At 41.4% G+C, this 15,642-nt stretch overlaps 1 protein-coding gene across 1 annotated transcript; it reads left to right on the top strand.

The window, feature by feature from the left end:
- The first annotated feature begins 7,670 nt into the window (after window positions 1-7,670).
- On the top strand, window positions 7,671-10,306 carry igfbp1a (insulin-like growth factor binding protein 1a). The gene is made up of 4 exons (XM_063500756.1): window positions 7,671-8,230; window positions 8,349-8,521; window positions 8,834-8,962; window positions 9,142-10,306. Exons 1-4 carry the CDS (start codon window positions 7,849-7,851, stop codon window positions 9,250-9,252), a joined length of 795 nt encoding a protein of 264 aa, XP_063356826.1. The 5' UTR covers window positions 7,671-7,848; the 3' UTR covers window positions 9,253-10,306.
- Window positions 10,307-15,642: the final 5,336 nt, after the last annotated feature.

The raw sequence follows: 15,642 nt of genomic DNA, 5'->3' as shown, positions 1-15,642 counted from the left end.
ATCTGGTGATTGTTTTGCACCATAAGCTGTAAGTAATAATGTATAGTATGACTGTATAGACACAAATTTGCCCACATTGCTGTATCTTTATGCCTGTCATGAAAGGTCGTTCGTTTTTTATTATTGTTATCAAAACACTTCCTTTTTGTTCTTATGTAAAATGAAAAGACAAGACATAATTGAGGCTGATCAAATGATAAGACATTGAATGCATATTTTTTATGATATGTGATAACCGTGAAGTAAATAGTCTTCCAGTCACAGATACAGTAACTAAAGGTATGGGTGTTAGATTGACCAGCTTTAACCAAACAAAATTCCTACTTGCAGAAGTGCCTGGTGGATTTTAGGAGGCTAACAGATGATGTCATCAAGACTGAATGGCTAATTATTAGTTGAGACTCACTGAAGGGAATTTCCATGTCATTCTCTAGTGTGGTTTTTGTCCCGTCTCCCTCCTCTCACACCGCACTGAGCCAGATGGGTAAACTTCCCTGAGCCTGGTTCTGCTGAAGGTTTCTTCCCATTAAAAGGGAGTTTTTCTTTCCACTGTCACCAGCTGTTTGCTCATAGCCAACCAGCTAATTGTTGGGGTTTTCCCTGTATTATTGTACAGTCTTTACCCTATGTTATAAAGCGCCTTGAGGGGACTGTTGATGTGATTTGGCGCTATCTAAATAAAAGTGAATAATTAAATTGAAATGAAATTCTCATCCCCAAGACATCAATCAAGATGTCAGTGTTATGACGGTAACAAGTGTGGATTATTATGTCACAAGATGTCTTTGTCATTTGTGCCATCGGTCACTGTGTCTGACTGAAACCCTTCAAATAAGCCATTCCTCTGCAGACAAACTGTTAGCTGTTTGACAACTACTCATTCAAGAATTTTTCATATGAAAAGAAGGTTGGAGATTGGTCTGCAATGATTGTTCTTATTTTCCTCAATCATTGATGAATAATAAGATGTTCTAGCTTTACGGAGGGCTTTCTTATAAAGCAACAAACTATTTCTCCAGGCTAAATGATGATCTTCTAAATTTGTGACACGCGATTTCCTCTCCGGCTTACGACTTGTCTGCTTTAGGCTACGTGTTTGAGAATTATACCAGTACTTCTGATTTGAGGCTCTATTTTTCACAGGAGCTACAGTATCCAGTGTCATACGTAGTGAGGCGGTAAAATTATTAACAAGATAATTGACTTCTGTTGGAGTAGCGTTCAGGTAGCTGCTCTGCTCTGTGTTGGTACAGGGCATTGACGATGATAACAGTGTTTGGATTATATTCTTAAACTTAGTTACAGCGCTTTCAGAAAGACATCAAATTTAAATGTTATCATGAAATGATCAGAACAGAGACGGTTTTCAGGAAACACTGTTCATATGTTAAAACAAGATCTAGAGTGTGATTAAAGTGGTGGGTGCGTTCTTTTACACCCAATACGTATCCTCTTTCTTTACTCTAATAGGGACCACAAATTACAAAATGAACAGCATCTAGGATGTAAGAGTTTGCTTAGATCACAGATCAAAGCAGTCAAGTGCCATTTTCATATAGACTTCTATACAATCTGACTTATTTTGAATTCAGACAATCTGCCTCCTGCTGGCCATTGGAAAGAATACAGCTACTTCCACATTCTTTTCATTTTTCATAGCTGAAAGTTACGTTCCTCTGTTATATGCAGTCTGTGTTTTCAGAATTCGTTTATATAACTTTAGTTGTATAGAAGCTTTTGTCTCAACAAAAGCTTAGATTTGAGATTAGGGTGATTCCAGGTGCTGCACAGCTGACTGACAAGTAATACAATGTTGAAAAGAGCTGAACAAAGTAAATAAAAGACAAGTATAAATCTCATAATTTTGTAAAGAAGAGAAAAAACAACATGTTATTCAATCAATATTTACTGTGAACAGCCTTTGACTATAAGGCAGCATGCATTTTCCTCTTGCACGGTGTTTCTTGTCGGGTCCTTTGGGATGTTTTTGTTGAATTTGTTACCGTATTTTCATGTAATCCTGGACTGACTCATGGAGCGAGTACTGTGGGGGCCAGACCATCTGTTGCAGTACTCCTGTGTCATAATGCCACAGATGTTGCCTGATTAATGACGAACACGTGCTGATGGTGTTAATGTGTGACAGATGAGAATCTAAACACATTAAGTGGATGTAAAACTTTTGCACAGCGCTGTATGTAAACCTCAGAGAACTTTCGGCGTCAGCGCTTGTGCAGGTGTGCGTTCCTTGAGTGGGTGTGATTGCAAACAGCCCTGTTTTTCTCATCCCTTCTGTCGTGGAAACCTCCCCTATCCCCCCGCCTCTCCCGACGCCCTCAAGAGGGCAAGGTTTAAATCACCTTAAGTGAATCTGGGGGGACCAGCATGCGTGTTTGTGTATGTGTCAGTGTGTGCTTGCGTATATATGTGGGCGTGAGTAGCTCCTGACAGAACCAGACTGTTTTTCCCGTTGCTCTTTGTCAAAGGTAAACATTCCAGTCTTGGGACGTTCAATGCCATGTGCCGTTTGATCTCCTCATCATGTGACACCTGAAAGAGGTGGAAAGCCCTTCATTTCATGGATCTCCCAAACACAAACCCTGCAGAAAGCACACGGGGAGGGGGGCTTTGTGTTCAGGGTCTCCGGCTTGTTAGGGATCTGGCTGCGTTCGTGTGTTTTTGAAAAAGTAGGGCCGACTCTGACCTGAGATAACTCTGCTCTGTTTGACCAGTCCGCCTCTCTGATCTGACAGCAGAAGAAAACCCCACACAGCCTGGCAGCTACCACATGTAGCTTTTCTATGAGAATACTTCACATGTTTTAATGCCTGATGTCTCTCCCACTTTATATCAACCTTTAATTACACAGATGTGTGCTTTACAGCTATGTAAGGCAATATCACACAGTATCACAAGGACCAGCTTTAAACGGGGGCGTTTAAGGGCTTGTAAAAAATATTTTGAACTGTTTAGGGTTAAGGAACATTCTCTATTATTTTTTTAAAAAAAGCAAAGAACATTTGGGTCACATGAAAATAAAAAGTGCAGCCAGCTCCCAGCGACCCTGGAGACCAGATTCCCGCACAAGGACATAGACTGCAAGCATCATCCTGAAATCACAGTTCAGCTGGGGACAGATGCTGCACATACCCCAGGAAATATGACTTTGATGACAGCGTATTGTTTGAACAGGTAAACTGGCAGCAGGGGAGACTAAGTTAACACTAAAGTTAAAAAAATGTTTAGTACAACTTTATGTCTGCTCATTTGATGACTTTGTTAAAAAAAACAAACAGAACAGGAAGCACTTCACTCCCTGGGAAGTATTTACTTTTAAGGGAATAGTATTGTATTTTGTATCTATTCATGCTGTTTTATTTGTTCTTTTTAAACATACTTTAAGAAATTTGTAGTGGAGTAAAGATCAGATAAGGGAAGCATGACAGATGTTTACTGTTATTACACAGTGATGCACTGGTGATGCAGGAGTAGGTCATGGATAACAGGTACTGATTTGTAAATAAGTGGACATGAATAACTTGAGCTGCAGAATTTTAGGCTCTGTTTTGCAGATAAAAGACATTTTATGAAAGTTTGGGCTAATTTGACCTTGAAGCAGAAGTCAGAGGTCCAAACTAACATTATGTTTATCCCTATATTATTCCTAGATATCATTCCTTATACATCTATATGGTGTCAATATAAACAATGGCAGGAAGAAACATGGTTTTAAATAGCTCTATATAGCATTATTATAACTTTGACCTTCAGGTTAATTTATTGACCTTGAAGGAGAGGTCAGAGGTCAGATGTGACATGACATTTTAAATAATTATACGATGCTTTGTATATATTTTTACAACACACACCACCTTATATTTTCAAAGTTATAAGTTTGTCCAGTTTTCACCTATAAATCATTACAGTAAGCTGACTTTGGAGACCTTGGTGGAAGTAAGTCACATGTTCATGGATCGCTAACATGACCAAACTCTACACCCATACAAAGTTTTATCAGAATTCGTTCAAAACTTTTTGAGCTATGTTTGCAGACCGAATGGCACGTATGCACACAAAAATTACCAAAAGCATAACCTCCTTGGTTGCAGTAATAACATTAATAAGTGGAAATGTACTGCTAATAGCACTGGCACTGCATCTGTAAAATAATGTCCAATATTATGAGTACTGCTCTGCAGCATTATGAATAAAATGATATCGAACTGTTTGAAAACTTGGTTAAAATCCTTCGATATGAAATTATACACTCTTATAAACTATATACTCCTGTAAAGTTTAAAAAGCTTTATAGGAGTTTTTGTTTTTTAAACTTTACAGCAGGACTGTTTTGTTATGCTGACATTGCATTAGATTAATGGGATACTTTATTATGTGGACAGTGACTATGGATTATGGTTCAAAGCCCCAGAGACAGCTGAACTTTTGTCAGGAACATTAAAGGACCTTAGATGTAAGCTGCTTTCCTGTGTAGTAGCTGGTTAGGATTGAACTAATTGTCTGACAGTTTTAACCCTTTATGCACTAGCCTATTTTTTTAAGATTAAAAAAGTGTTCCTCATATTCAGTTAGTAATAGCTTCACAACTATGAGACCAAAATAAACAAACGTGGACTGTAAGATACTTGGGGCTGAATTGTGATGTTTCTGTTTCCCAGTCAGCTTATCAAACCAACATTTAATCTCCTGCCTACTCAAAACTGTGAATTAAATGCAATCAAGTGCAACTCTCAAAGCGATATATGAGATAAATAAAATACAAGTAAACATAAAATAAAATGCTGTACAGCCCTTGCAAAAGAAAAAAAATGTTTTGCCAACTCTAAGTCGAGAAAGGATGCTGTCAAAGGACTTCCTGTTCTGTGAGAGTGAGAAAAAATAAACACCATTAGGACATCCTGTAGGACATAGTGTATAAGCTGCACATGTGCACGTGTTTTATTGGTGAATGGCCTGAATGCTGCCTCTGTCCTTTTAACCCTCGTAAAAGGAGCTGCTGTGGCTCAGGGGGTCACCCACTAATCAGAAGGCCAGTGGTTTGATCCCTTGGCTCCTCAAGTCTTTATGTTTATGTCGAACAAGGAAAAACTAATATGGTCATAGTGCTAACAACAAGTGATTAAAGTGCATACAATAAAGTGCTGCGTGGGAGTAGAGTAAAGGCATTTGAGTACTTAATAAAGTTTTTAAATATTGTACATAAATACCACTATATTTAAACCTCACTGGTCTGTTACCAGATGGACTATTGACGTCACCTTTTGGTTTGTCCTGTTTTGAAGCCCTCGAGTTTATAATTTTGGTCATTGTCATCTCATGTTGAAACTGAGGACATCGGACACTCACATCCATACCAACTTGAACATCACACATGGAAACACACACTAAAGTTCTGCTTCACCCTAAACCAGGGGTGTCAAACATAAGGTCCAAGGACCAGGACTGGCCCGACAAAGACTCTAATGAGGCCCACTGGATGGTTTTTGGAAATGCTTTGGAGGGCATAAATTTTGGATTTCTAACTGTATTTAACATGGCTCTCAGCTTTTACTACTGATAAAGACTTGCCCCATGGCCATTCATGTAACAACAAAGTAACTGAGTAACAGACAAACAATTACAAACAATTACATGACAAAAAGATTGCTGTTTTTTAGTATCTCCTATAGAAATATCCTTTTTATTTTCCAAGGTAAAAAAAAGTGTGGTTAAACTTCTTTACAAGGACAGAAATGGGTGTTTTACCCACTTGAGCTCAAAGTGGGCTGTACGTGGCCCACTGTGTAAAATGAGTTTGACATTCGTTTTCGTAATGGAACCATAATTCACATATTGAATATGTTTTGTTCAAGAAGACCTGAAAGTATCTTCTGAGACCATAAATTCAAGATCAAAAATTTTCCCTTTCAGTTTTTTTGGGTCAGAATCAGTAATGTAGTTGAGATGTGTTTTCAAAATATGCCAAAACATATAATAAATCTGGGGCTTTATGTGTTCACTTATAAAAAGAGGTTAAAAACACATTTAAACAAGTGGCCTCCCCAAACGAGAAGTAAAGAAACTCTCTACTCGTGTTGACTCAGCAGGGATGATATCAAATCAGAGAAGTTGAGAATGAGTATTTATTGGAAAATTATATAAAATATCACGGAGCACATTGTTTACTGTAGCATATGAATGCAGTATTGAACTGTCACCTTGCTACTGATTTTTATGTTTTCTTTACAAAAATGTGCGCATAAAAGTGAATTGGATGTTCAAAATTTCCAGAGGAGGACAACCAGCTCAAATAAACCCCAGGATCCACATATTACATTCAAACAGGACTTCAGCTTGTTAGCTACGAGTCCCCCAAATCTTTATTTCACCCCAGGGCTTGGAGGAACAGAAATCTGGGCATTGAGTGTGAGTGGCTGTTAAACCAACTGGCAGATGATGCAATCTCATAAAGCAGTTACATAGAGATAATGACACCATGCAGGGCATTGCATCAGAAAGTCAGATATTAGGTGATAATTTATCATAGCGTGTAAAGAGGGTTTTTAAATAGGGGGCAGTGTGCACTGGGAAAGGAAAATCTTTTTTTTCCTTTAGTGTGTGTGTGTGTGTGTGTGTGTGTGTGTGTGTGTGTGTGTGTGCTGGGGGAGGAGGGGGGGGGGGGTCTTTTCTAAATGGAGGGAACATTCTCACATGCAGGTCAGCAGTGACAGGACTGAAAATACCTTGCAGCAAGCCGTGAAAATGTGCATGTCGTCCACTGTGGGACCATCAAAGTCCCCAGAGAGCGGCTGGGAGGCCTGGGACGTGTCTGCGGCCACGTCAGGCCAGCCCCCATTCAGAAGCATTGGTCTATTATTATCCCCGGAAACAGATAATTACGACGGGACATCTCCTGGATGAAGCTCAAAGCCGTCTCCAGTGCGCGCACAAGGGGTAGTCGGGGATCGCATACAGAGAGCCCCGAGCAATCCAAACGGCGACCCCGTTTCACGGAGCTATTTCTGAAACTGGAGTTTTATTATCTCCTCGCAACGATCCGATGCTTTCTCATGTCAAAATTAGAGCCACCGGTTCGCTCTCGGAAGGCCCACGCTCCAGGCGCTCAGCGTGGGCGTGCGTAATTTGCGCCCATTATTGTTATTTTTTTTTCTTCTCCAAAGTTGTGTAAGAAGTTTGTGGAGGACAATTAATAAAAGCCTATTATGAATGGACAAATTCATGAATAGTCAGTGTTGTTCCAGAGGAGGTCATCTGCAGCAAAGCCCCCCCTACTCCAAAAAACAAGGAACTATTTCTCCCCTCAGTCAGTTCATGCGTGCCCACTGCTGGAACGTGTCCTCTTTACAACTTATAGAAAAACAAAAAGAAGCAAGAGAAAAGCGGCGCTGATAACTCATTGCCCGCGCCTTGTTACTTTAATGTGGTACTCTGGAGTTCAGTGTGGCACCCGGGTGAGGAAAGGGGGTCCTTGATTGCAACAGCAAACACTGGTGTCGTCACTCATCGGCGGTACACGCAAAAAGCACTGCCTGTTCCAAACTAAATATTGACGCGAATGTTGTATTCAAATGAGCTGCCTGACCGGACGTGGACGGGCCAATCAGAGCCCATCGTATCATTACACCTTCTTTTCAGAAATCATTCATAACGCCGACGCGTCAAAGACTCGCAGAGGAGCCGGCTATAAATACGGCTGCGCGCAACGCACAGTTAGACATTTTCCCAAAATCAAACGAAAGACACAACTGAGGAGCAGGAGGCGACCCGGCTCGTACCTCTGATCATCATCTCTGCCTTGCGCTACATTTCATATTTAGTATCCAGATAACAATGCTGGCCGTGGCTGGATTATACGTAGGACACGTCGTGACGACGGCTCTGTGCTCCGTGCTGCTCACAGGGACGCTGGGGTCCCCGGTGGTGGGACCAGAGCCGATTCGCTGCGCCCCGTGTACTCCGGAGAAGCTGAGCCAGTGTCCAGCGGTGGCGCCCGGATGCGCCGAGGTGTTGCGGGAGCCCGGCTGTGGATGCTGCCTCGCCTGCGCTCTGAAAGCAGGGGAGCTGTGCGGGATCTACACGGCGCCGTGCGGCTCCGGGCTGAGGTGCGTGCCGAGACCCGGCGACCCCCGGCCTCTGCACTCCCTCACCCGCGGACAAGCCGTGTGCACGGAGAGCCCTGAGCCCGAGCCCACCCCCGAGCCCCAGACACAAGGTAAGGCCTATCACCTCCACATTCTCCATCAGTGTTTCAGATCATCTCAGCAAACCCTCAACATTGGGATCTTTTACAGTCGCACTCATTCATTCATTCATTCGTGTTTTCTCTCCAGATCAGGAAGAGCCAGAGCCGTTGGAGATGGACAACGCAGCCATCATCTCGGACCCCGGCTACAGCCACTATCTCCCCGGTCACGGCAGGCCGTACGACCCGCGGGCTGCCGCCGACGCTCAGGAGAGCATGAAAGCCAAACTCATCGCCATCCGCAAGAAGCTGATAGAGCAGGTACTGACACTGGGGTCCGCATTACTGTGCTGAAAATCCTCACTGCGATGTGTTGCTAAAAGTTTCTTTGGGAGGTTTGAGAGAGGGCTGGTGCGCCACAAGGGTGCGCTCGTGTGCTGTTTGAAATAATGGAAAATGTGTGCGTGTGTGTGTGTCTGTTCGCCCGGGGGGGTGGGGGGAAGACTTATTATTACAAGTTTGATATGTAGTTTCATGTCAGCCCACGTGCTTGCTGATAATGAGACGCGGCTGATTATACTTTGTTTGTATCGACTGGGATTAACCCATCTCCATCCTGTGTGTGCTGTGCAGGGGCCCTGTCACCTAGAGCTGCAGACGGCTTTGGAAAAGATTGCCAAATCCCAGCAGAAGTTAGGGGACAAGTTAACCAGATTCTACCTCCCCAACTGTGACAAAAACGGGCTTTACAAACCCAAGCAGGTTGGTACCTTCAGTAAAAGGACTGTTTGTGTGTGTGTGTGTGTGTGTGTGTGAGAGAGAGAGCTCCCAATACCCTGCTGTAATATAATTGTGGGTGAATGAGAGATTTTGGTATGTGTGTGTGTGTACCCAGCAAAGGCACTGAATAAGAGGGTTTCTTCTTCCCTTTCTCTCCACAGTGTGAATCCTCGCTGGACGAACAGAGGGGTCGGTGCTGGTGTGTGAATTCCTGGAATGGCAAGAGGATTTTAGGTTCGACAGAACTGCCTGCAGATGCCGAATGCCCTTAAAGAGATCAACCACTGAAGCGGATCTCATGAGAAGAAGAAAAAAAAGAAGACGCAAGCCACTGATGTTTCCTTTATTTTAATAGCTGTTTATTTATTGCTCTTGTCCATGGTGGTGTTTAATTCAGGTACACTGTCATTGCGGGACTGTGGGTCCCAACCACCCCGATCCCCTACCCCCCACCTCCTCCTTCTTCAAACACCCATCCCAAAGAGAGAAAAAAATATATTTTTGTTTTTTCTGAAAAGGAGATTTTAATATTAATGTATTTACTCTTCAGCCTTATTTATTTCAACTGTATTGCATTTTATTTGTAATTATTTCATAAGTATTTATATCATCTTGCGTTGCCTTATTGTTATTGTTATATTATAATTATTATTTTTATCTACGTGTATAAAGTGTATATATGTATCTTGGCCCTAAGTAACTCCATTGCTGAGTTGAGCTCGCTCTACCCTTAAGGAGTTGTTTGGAGGTTTGCTTGATGAACCAAGCAAGAACAAAAGCACTGAGTGACCAAATGTCATTTAGAAGTATTTCTGAATGCTGTTTCTTTTTAATGTTCCAGTTTGTCATCGTTTTTGTCTTTGTGTTGTTGCTGTCTTTTTATTATTATTTTTTGTCAGTGAATGCAAAATTCTCAGTCGGGAACTCCTTAAATACTCAGAAAACGTTCCCCATGATCCCGTGGGGATGCAGATAACATCACAGGCAGCGGCTGCCCACGTTCGCCGCCTCTCAGACGGGTATTTCAACATTTACCTACCTCCGATATTTACGTGTCTGTTGTCACCTGTGTTGATGTCATAAAAAAAGATTTGCTACTTTCTACATGTTGCCATTCCTCTCTGACCAACAAGAAAAAAAGAGAAAAAAAAGAGCCCTGCTGTGTGCGCTGGCTCGACTCTAGCCACATGCTGCTGTTGGAGAGAGAATTATTGTTTATGTGAGTCTATTCCAAAGTGACTAACTGCTCACTCGTGTGTATGTACACTTTTGTAACTGAGATATAAGAGAGAGAGAGAAAAAATGGTGATATATTTAATAAAAACATTAACCTCAACTATGTGCTCCTGACATTTCTTTCCCCACAAGCAGGCTTGTTTTTTGCACTGTAAGGTGGAGAAAACATGAGAATAATAATAACAGCTTCATCAGGACATGATTGGCAGAGGCTGTGTCGATGCTCTCCCGGACCACTTTTGCTATATTCAGTGTGTGTTTGTGAGCAGTGTTATCACAGTGATCTAAAGTGGAGGTCCTTTTTCTAACTTTAGCCGGTTCTCTGGGACAAGCAGCTCTGCGCTGCCTTTTGACCTGTTCTCTGTTTGCCTTGGTCGGGCACAGGAATTTGCCTCAACCTCTCATGCCCACTGCCAGCCTGCCTGGCACCACCACATTTATTTTTGTTCTTTACAAATTGAACCTTTGCTTTATCCTTATTGACACATTCCAAGACTGAAGGGAGCCCAATTGCATTCAAAAAACAGGAGCACAAAAAAAATAGTGTTCCTGAAATTAAGATGAAGACAAGTCAGAGAAGTGGGGAAAAAAGACACAACAGAGGCAGCAGCTTAAAATGTGTTGCATTTTTATTAAAAAAAAAAAAAGACATTAAATATTCAAAATCATCTCCTTTCTCAGAGAAAAATAATAGCTGTGTGATTTCTAGTTAGGTATGATGAAAAACACAAATCATTGCATGATAAACTTGAATACATTTACCCGTGAACAGAGAAGAGTCTTACCAGCAAGAAGAAAACAAAAACAAGAAAGGAAAAGATAAAAGGTGACATTACACAAGTGTGACCCTGGCTCTGCTCTAACAGACTGGGGCAGGATGGCTGGGTGTGCATGGAGAGAACTGACTTACTGAGAGGTGAGAGGTTCACTGGCCTTAAGAAGCAGTGAACTACGATGAGGATGTATTTGAATGTCTGACTGATGTAGATGTGCACAGAGCAATCCAAAGAGCGACAGAAGGAAAAGGTTGATTAAAAAAGAAGAAGAAAACATTCATTAGTGATTATATTCCCCAAAGTACACTGAATCATAGACTTTTGCTGTGCAATCGGTGAGTCACTGGTGTTCATAAGAAGTTTGGATCAGCTTATAGTTCTTTCTTATATAAATAAGGTTTTTTTATTTTTACGTACTGTACATGATGTCTAGTCAGACACAAAGCTGGCCAGGAAATAATAATAATAAAATAATAATAATATATAAAAAGACACACAAATATTAGGGAGGGAATAGCTTAAACATATTTTTATGTGTGTCCTCCCCCTTAACATCAAGTCTTTGAATAGATTGGATATAGCACCAACAGGCTGGTTCTAAGATGTTGCTGTCTGTTAGAGGAAGTTTACAGCCGATTTTTTTATGCTACCAAGCTACTGGGCAAGCATTCTTTGTCGGCGCTCTCTCCACTTTTCAAGTCTTTACACAGGACGCAGGAGAGCATCAGGGCAGGAAGCTCCTCGGGGAGGACCACATCTCCTCCCTCGGACCCCCTACCACTTGTGTGAATGCATATTTGGTGCCGTGTTCACCTTGTGGAGATTTGTTGGCGTACGATCATACAAGCAAGTTTTTTCAAAGAAACAACAACAACAACAACAACCAAAAGAAAAGAGAAAAGAAATAGTTGCATTGAATGGAAAACTTCTAAAGGGGGTGATCTCTAAGTTTGCTGTCAGAAGTCCTGGTGTAGTTTTGTTTCTTTCTTTCTTACATTTTTTTCTCCTCCTCCATAGGTTAGTATTGTTTTTTGTTGTTGTTGTTTTTCTAACTGTATCACACTCTTTCATCTGACATTACCTAGGAAAGGAATGCAGATGCTGATAGGTCCAATTGTCTTTAACTGCATGCATTGACAAGTAGCAGTGCAGCTAAAGTGCTTTAAGTGCTTGTGCTTGAAGCATGAGGGGCAGCTGGCACCTGTGGCAATGCAAGCCAGTCATACCGGGCTCACCCCGATTAAAAAAAAAAAAACCTACACCAGGTTGCATCACTGACAAGAGAGGAGTACTGGAGGTGGGCAGGGTGCTGGAGAGAGGAAATCAGGCACAGGAATAGGACAAACCTTCCAACAGTAGGGGTGAAGACAAGAAGGGTTGGATGGGCTCAGTGAGAAGATGTATGACAGAGGGGCTGAAGGCCAAAGGGGGACATGGATGAAGACAAGAACAGCTGGGGCACCAAAAAGAAAGATGAGAAGTTAAACTAGCCAAAGTGATCCCTAAAATTGCAGAGCAGCATGCAAGTGCTTAATACTCCTCTGAAGACATGTCTTTCAGATATCAAACGTGAACCTGTTAGCATGACAGGACACTCTGAAGAGCTTGTGACTTGCTATTGCTGCAGGGACTGGCAGCTGCAGTTACCAAAAAAGTATGCAAAATTCCACTAAACATTCCTGCTGTTGCTACATAAGTCATCTTTCCACTGCTCATTCCCATTGTCATTTGCACTTTGGTTGGCTTTTCACATCAACAGAAGAGTTGACCAGCCTTCATAAAGTATCATTTTCTTCCACTTTTTATGCCAATTTAGTGGATGTTTTTTCAGAAGCTGGTGAAATTCAATTCAATTCAATTCAATTCAATAGTTGCAAATCACAACAACAGTCACATCAGGCGCTTTATACTCTAAGGTAAAAACCCAACAATAATACAGGGAAAACCCCCAAAATCAGATGACCCCATATGAGCAAGCACTTGGCAAAAGTGGAAAGGAAAACTCCCTTTTAACAGGAAGAAACCTTGAGCAGAACCAAGCTCGGGAAGGAGCAGCCATCTGCCATGAACACTTGGGGGTGATGGGAGGGAGACAAGACAAAATATATGCTGAGTCAGAAAATCTTCCCTCTTACATATTCTGTGATCACTTGACATTAACAGAACAAAAACTGTATGCCAGGAGCTTCATTGCATGGTTTCCATGGCCAAGCAGCATCTGTAGATATAACGTAATAACAACGTAGCTTTAGCATCCAATAGAACTATAAGTTTACACTTTTAAAATGTGTCCTGAAGAACTGGACTTTCCTTCAAAAGCAGTTTAGGAAGTTTACAGTGCCATGAAAACCTTTTTTTCCCCTGATTTATTTTAGTTATTTTGCATTTTAATCACACAAATTTTAATGTTAGACAGAGACAGCCCTGGTTTTCGAACATGAACGGTCTGTTTAAGGTCACGCCAAAGCATCTTAATCAGACTAGAACTCGACTAGTCCACTCCTAGTCCACTCCTAGTCCACTCCTAGTCCACTCCTAGTCCACTCCTAGTCCATTGTTTTCTTGAGCCATGCAGAGGTGGACTTGCTGGGGTGCCTTGAATTTATTGTATTGCTGCATTACCTAAGTGCCCTTCGGGCTCAAGGCACAAACTGATGGTTGGAAATTCTCATTCAGGATTTTCTAGAAGAGCAGAAATCCTGGTTCCATCAGTTACAGCAGGTCATCCAGATCCTGACGCTGCAAAGCAGCCCAGACCATCACACTACCCCCACCATGTTTGACCATTGCTATGATGTTCTTTTTATGAAATGCTGTGTTAATTTTATGCTAGGTGAACCATGACTCATACTTTCCAACGTGTGTCTGACTTTCTCTCTCAAAAATTGTGGGGACCATCAAGATGTGTTTTGCCAGGCTTTTTGTTCTTTTTGAACAGCAGTGGTTTTCACCTTGAAACTCTCACATGGGTGCCTTTTTTTCCCCAGTCTCTTTCTTCTTGTTGAAACATTAGCATTGACTTTAACTGAGGCAAATGAGGCCTGTAGCTTTTTAGATGCTGTTATGAATTCTATTGCGACCTGAATGAGCCGAGCTGCTACTAGAAAGGTGTGCCACTTCTCCATTTGTGGATAATGGTTCTCATTGGAGTCTTAAAGCTTTAGAAATGGCTTTTTAACTTTTTCCGGTCTAATAGATATCAGTGACTTTGTTTCTCATCTGTTCCTGACAAAGAAAGAAATCTGTCAGCACAACTCTTTGGACAGAAACTTTTCTTTCATTGAATTGTTTATTGCCTAATTACTTTTTTTAGTATGAATGGCCATAAGGGAGGTTTTTATCAATATGAAAAGCCGTCAAACTTATGAAAATACAGTTAAAAATCCAAAACTTCTGTTTGTGCTTGTTTATGGTGAGCAGCAGATCAAACAAGATAAGAATTCTAAATCGCTTCAAGGCACATTCTCATTAAGACACTTAGACACTGAGCCACGGCTCTGTGCTACATGCACACATTTCCGCATCTCTGCCATTCAAAGAAACTTTATATATAGGTTATTTTATGTAATATTCAATACTGAACTGCAAATTTTTTCTTTTTCAGAAAAGCGATTTTTTATTCACTGTTTTCCTAAACGCCTTATTTTTATACATTTACTATGAGGGAGAATATGTATCAGGTTTAAGGCTTGGAAAAGTTTGAAAACTTTTGTTTTCCACAATGGAAAATGGCTGAAAATAAAAAATTGGGATCACCTTAGCCAGCTCCTAATTTTATAAATTCTGCACTCAGATTCGCGTCTCCAATATCATTGAAATGCACCCAGATGCAGGTAAGTTTGAACAGCTTTTTCCCCCTTGCTAAACAAAAACATTATTTGAAAACTGCGTTTTGTCTTTCCTTTGGCTATCTGTGTCCAATATTAGAATTCATTTGATGACCTGAAACAATTAGGTATGGCAAATATACAAAAAAAGGAAGAAGAGAAAGAGAAAATACTGTTTCATGGCACTGTATCAGGATCTTTGTGTATACTGTTTTAGTTACAGCTGCTCTCCTCATCAAAGATGCAAGCCTCAAAATTGTCAAGCACGATACTCATAAGGTAGCTTTTCAGTGAAGTATTGCTTTATGCTACTGAAGAAGAGGAAGAGCTGAATCTGAAGAGGAGGCAATGAAAGGCTAGTTTTTAAGGCACTGTGGCTGCATGGACTGCCTCCAATCCCTTTGCCCTGCAGGTTAGTAACAAGGAACTAGAAACAGCAAGGCTGCCCCCCGAGCTGCACTAAAAAGTTAAAGCCCTACCATCTAATATTTTATAATCCTTCACTTAATAATGGACCCTGAGCCAGAGTGCTATGTTTTTTCTGCATTGTTTAATGGAGCAGGGCCTGGGGATTGGCAGTCAGACATCTCTAAACTGAGTTTAGTGACATGCAGTATTTACACAAACAAACACACAAACTCACACGCCACTTGCGTGCAGACATGCAGCTGTGCATGCATGTTACACAGCCACACACACACGCAGTTACTAACTGGCAGATGGGCACACAAACACAAACAAACAAACAAACAAACAAACAATGGCGTTGGTTTTTTAAGAGGTGGGGGTGCAGGTCACAGTCACAAACAACTCCTCTTCAAAG

This window comes from Pelmatolapia mariae, linkage group LG17 (assembly GCF_036321145.2).
Source record: "Pelmatolapia mariae isolate MD_Pm_ZW linkage group LG17, Pm_UMD_F_2, whole genome shotgun sequence".
Classification (NCBI taxonomy): Eukaryota; Metazoa; Chordata; class Actinopteri; order Cichliformes; family Cichlidae; genus Pelmatolapia; species Pelmatolapia mariae.
This window is presented reverse-complemented; position numbering and strand designations above follow the sequence as displayed.

Coding starts and splice junctions, on each gene's coding strand:
- igfbp1a (XM_063500756.1), top strand. CDS start 7,849: ATGCTGGCCGTGGCTGGATTATACGTAGGACACGTCGTGACGACGGCT. Junction 8,231..8,348: donor CCCCGAGCCCCAGACACAAG/GTAAGGCCTATC, acceptor TTTTCTCTCCAG/ATCAGGAAGAGCCAGAGCCG. Junction 8,522..8,833: donor GCAAGAAGCTGATAGAGCAG/GTACTGACACTG, acceptor TGTGCTGTGCAG/GGGCCCTGTCACCTAGAGCT.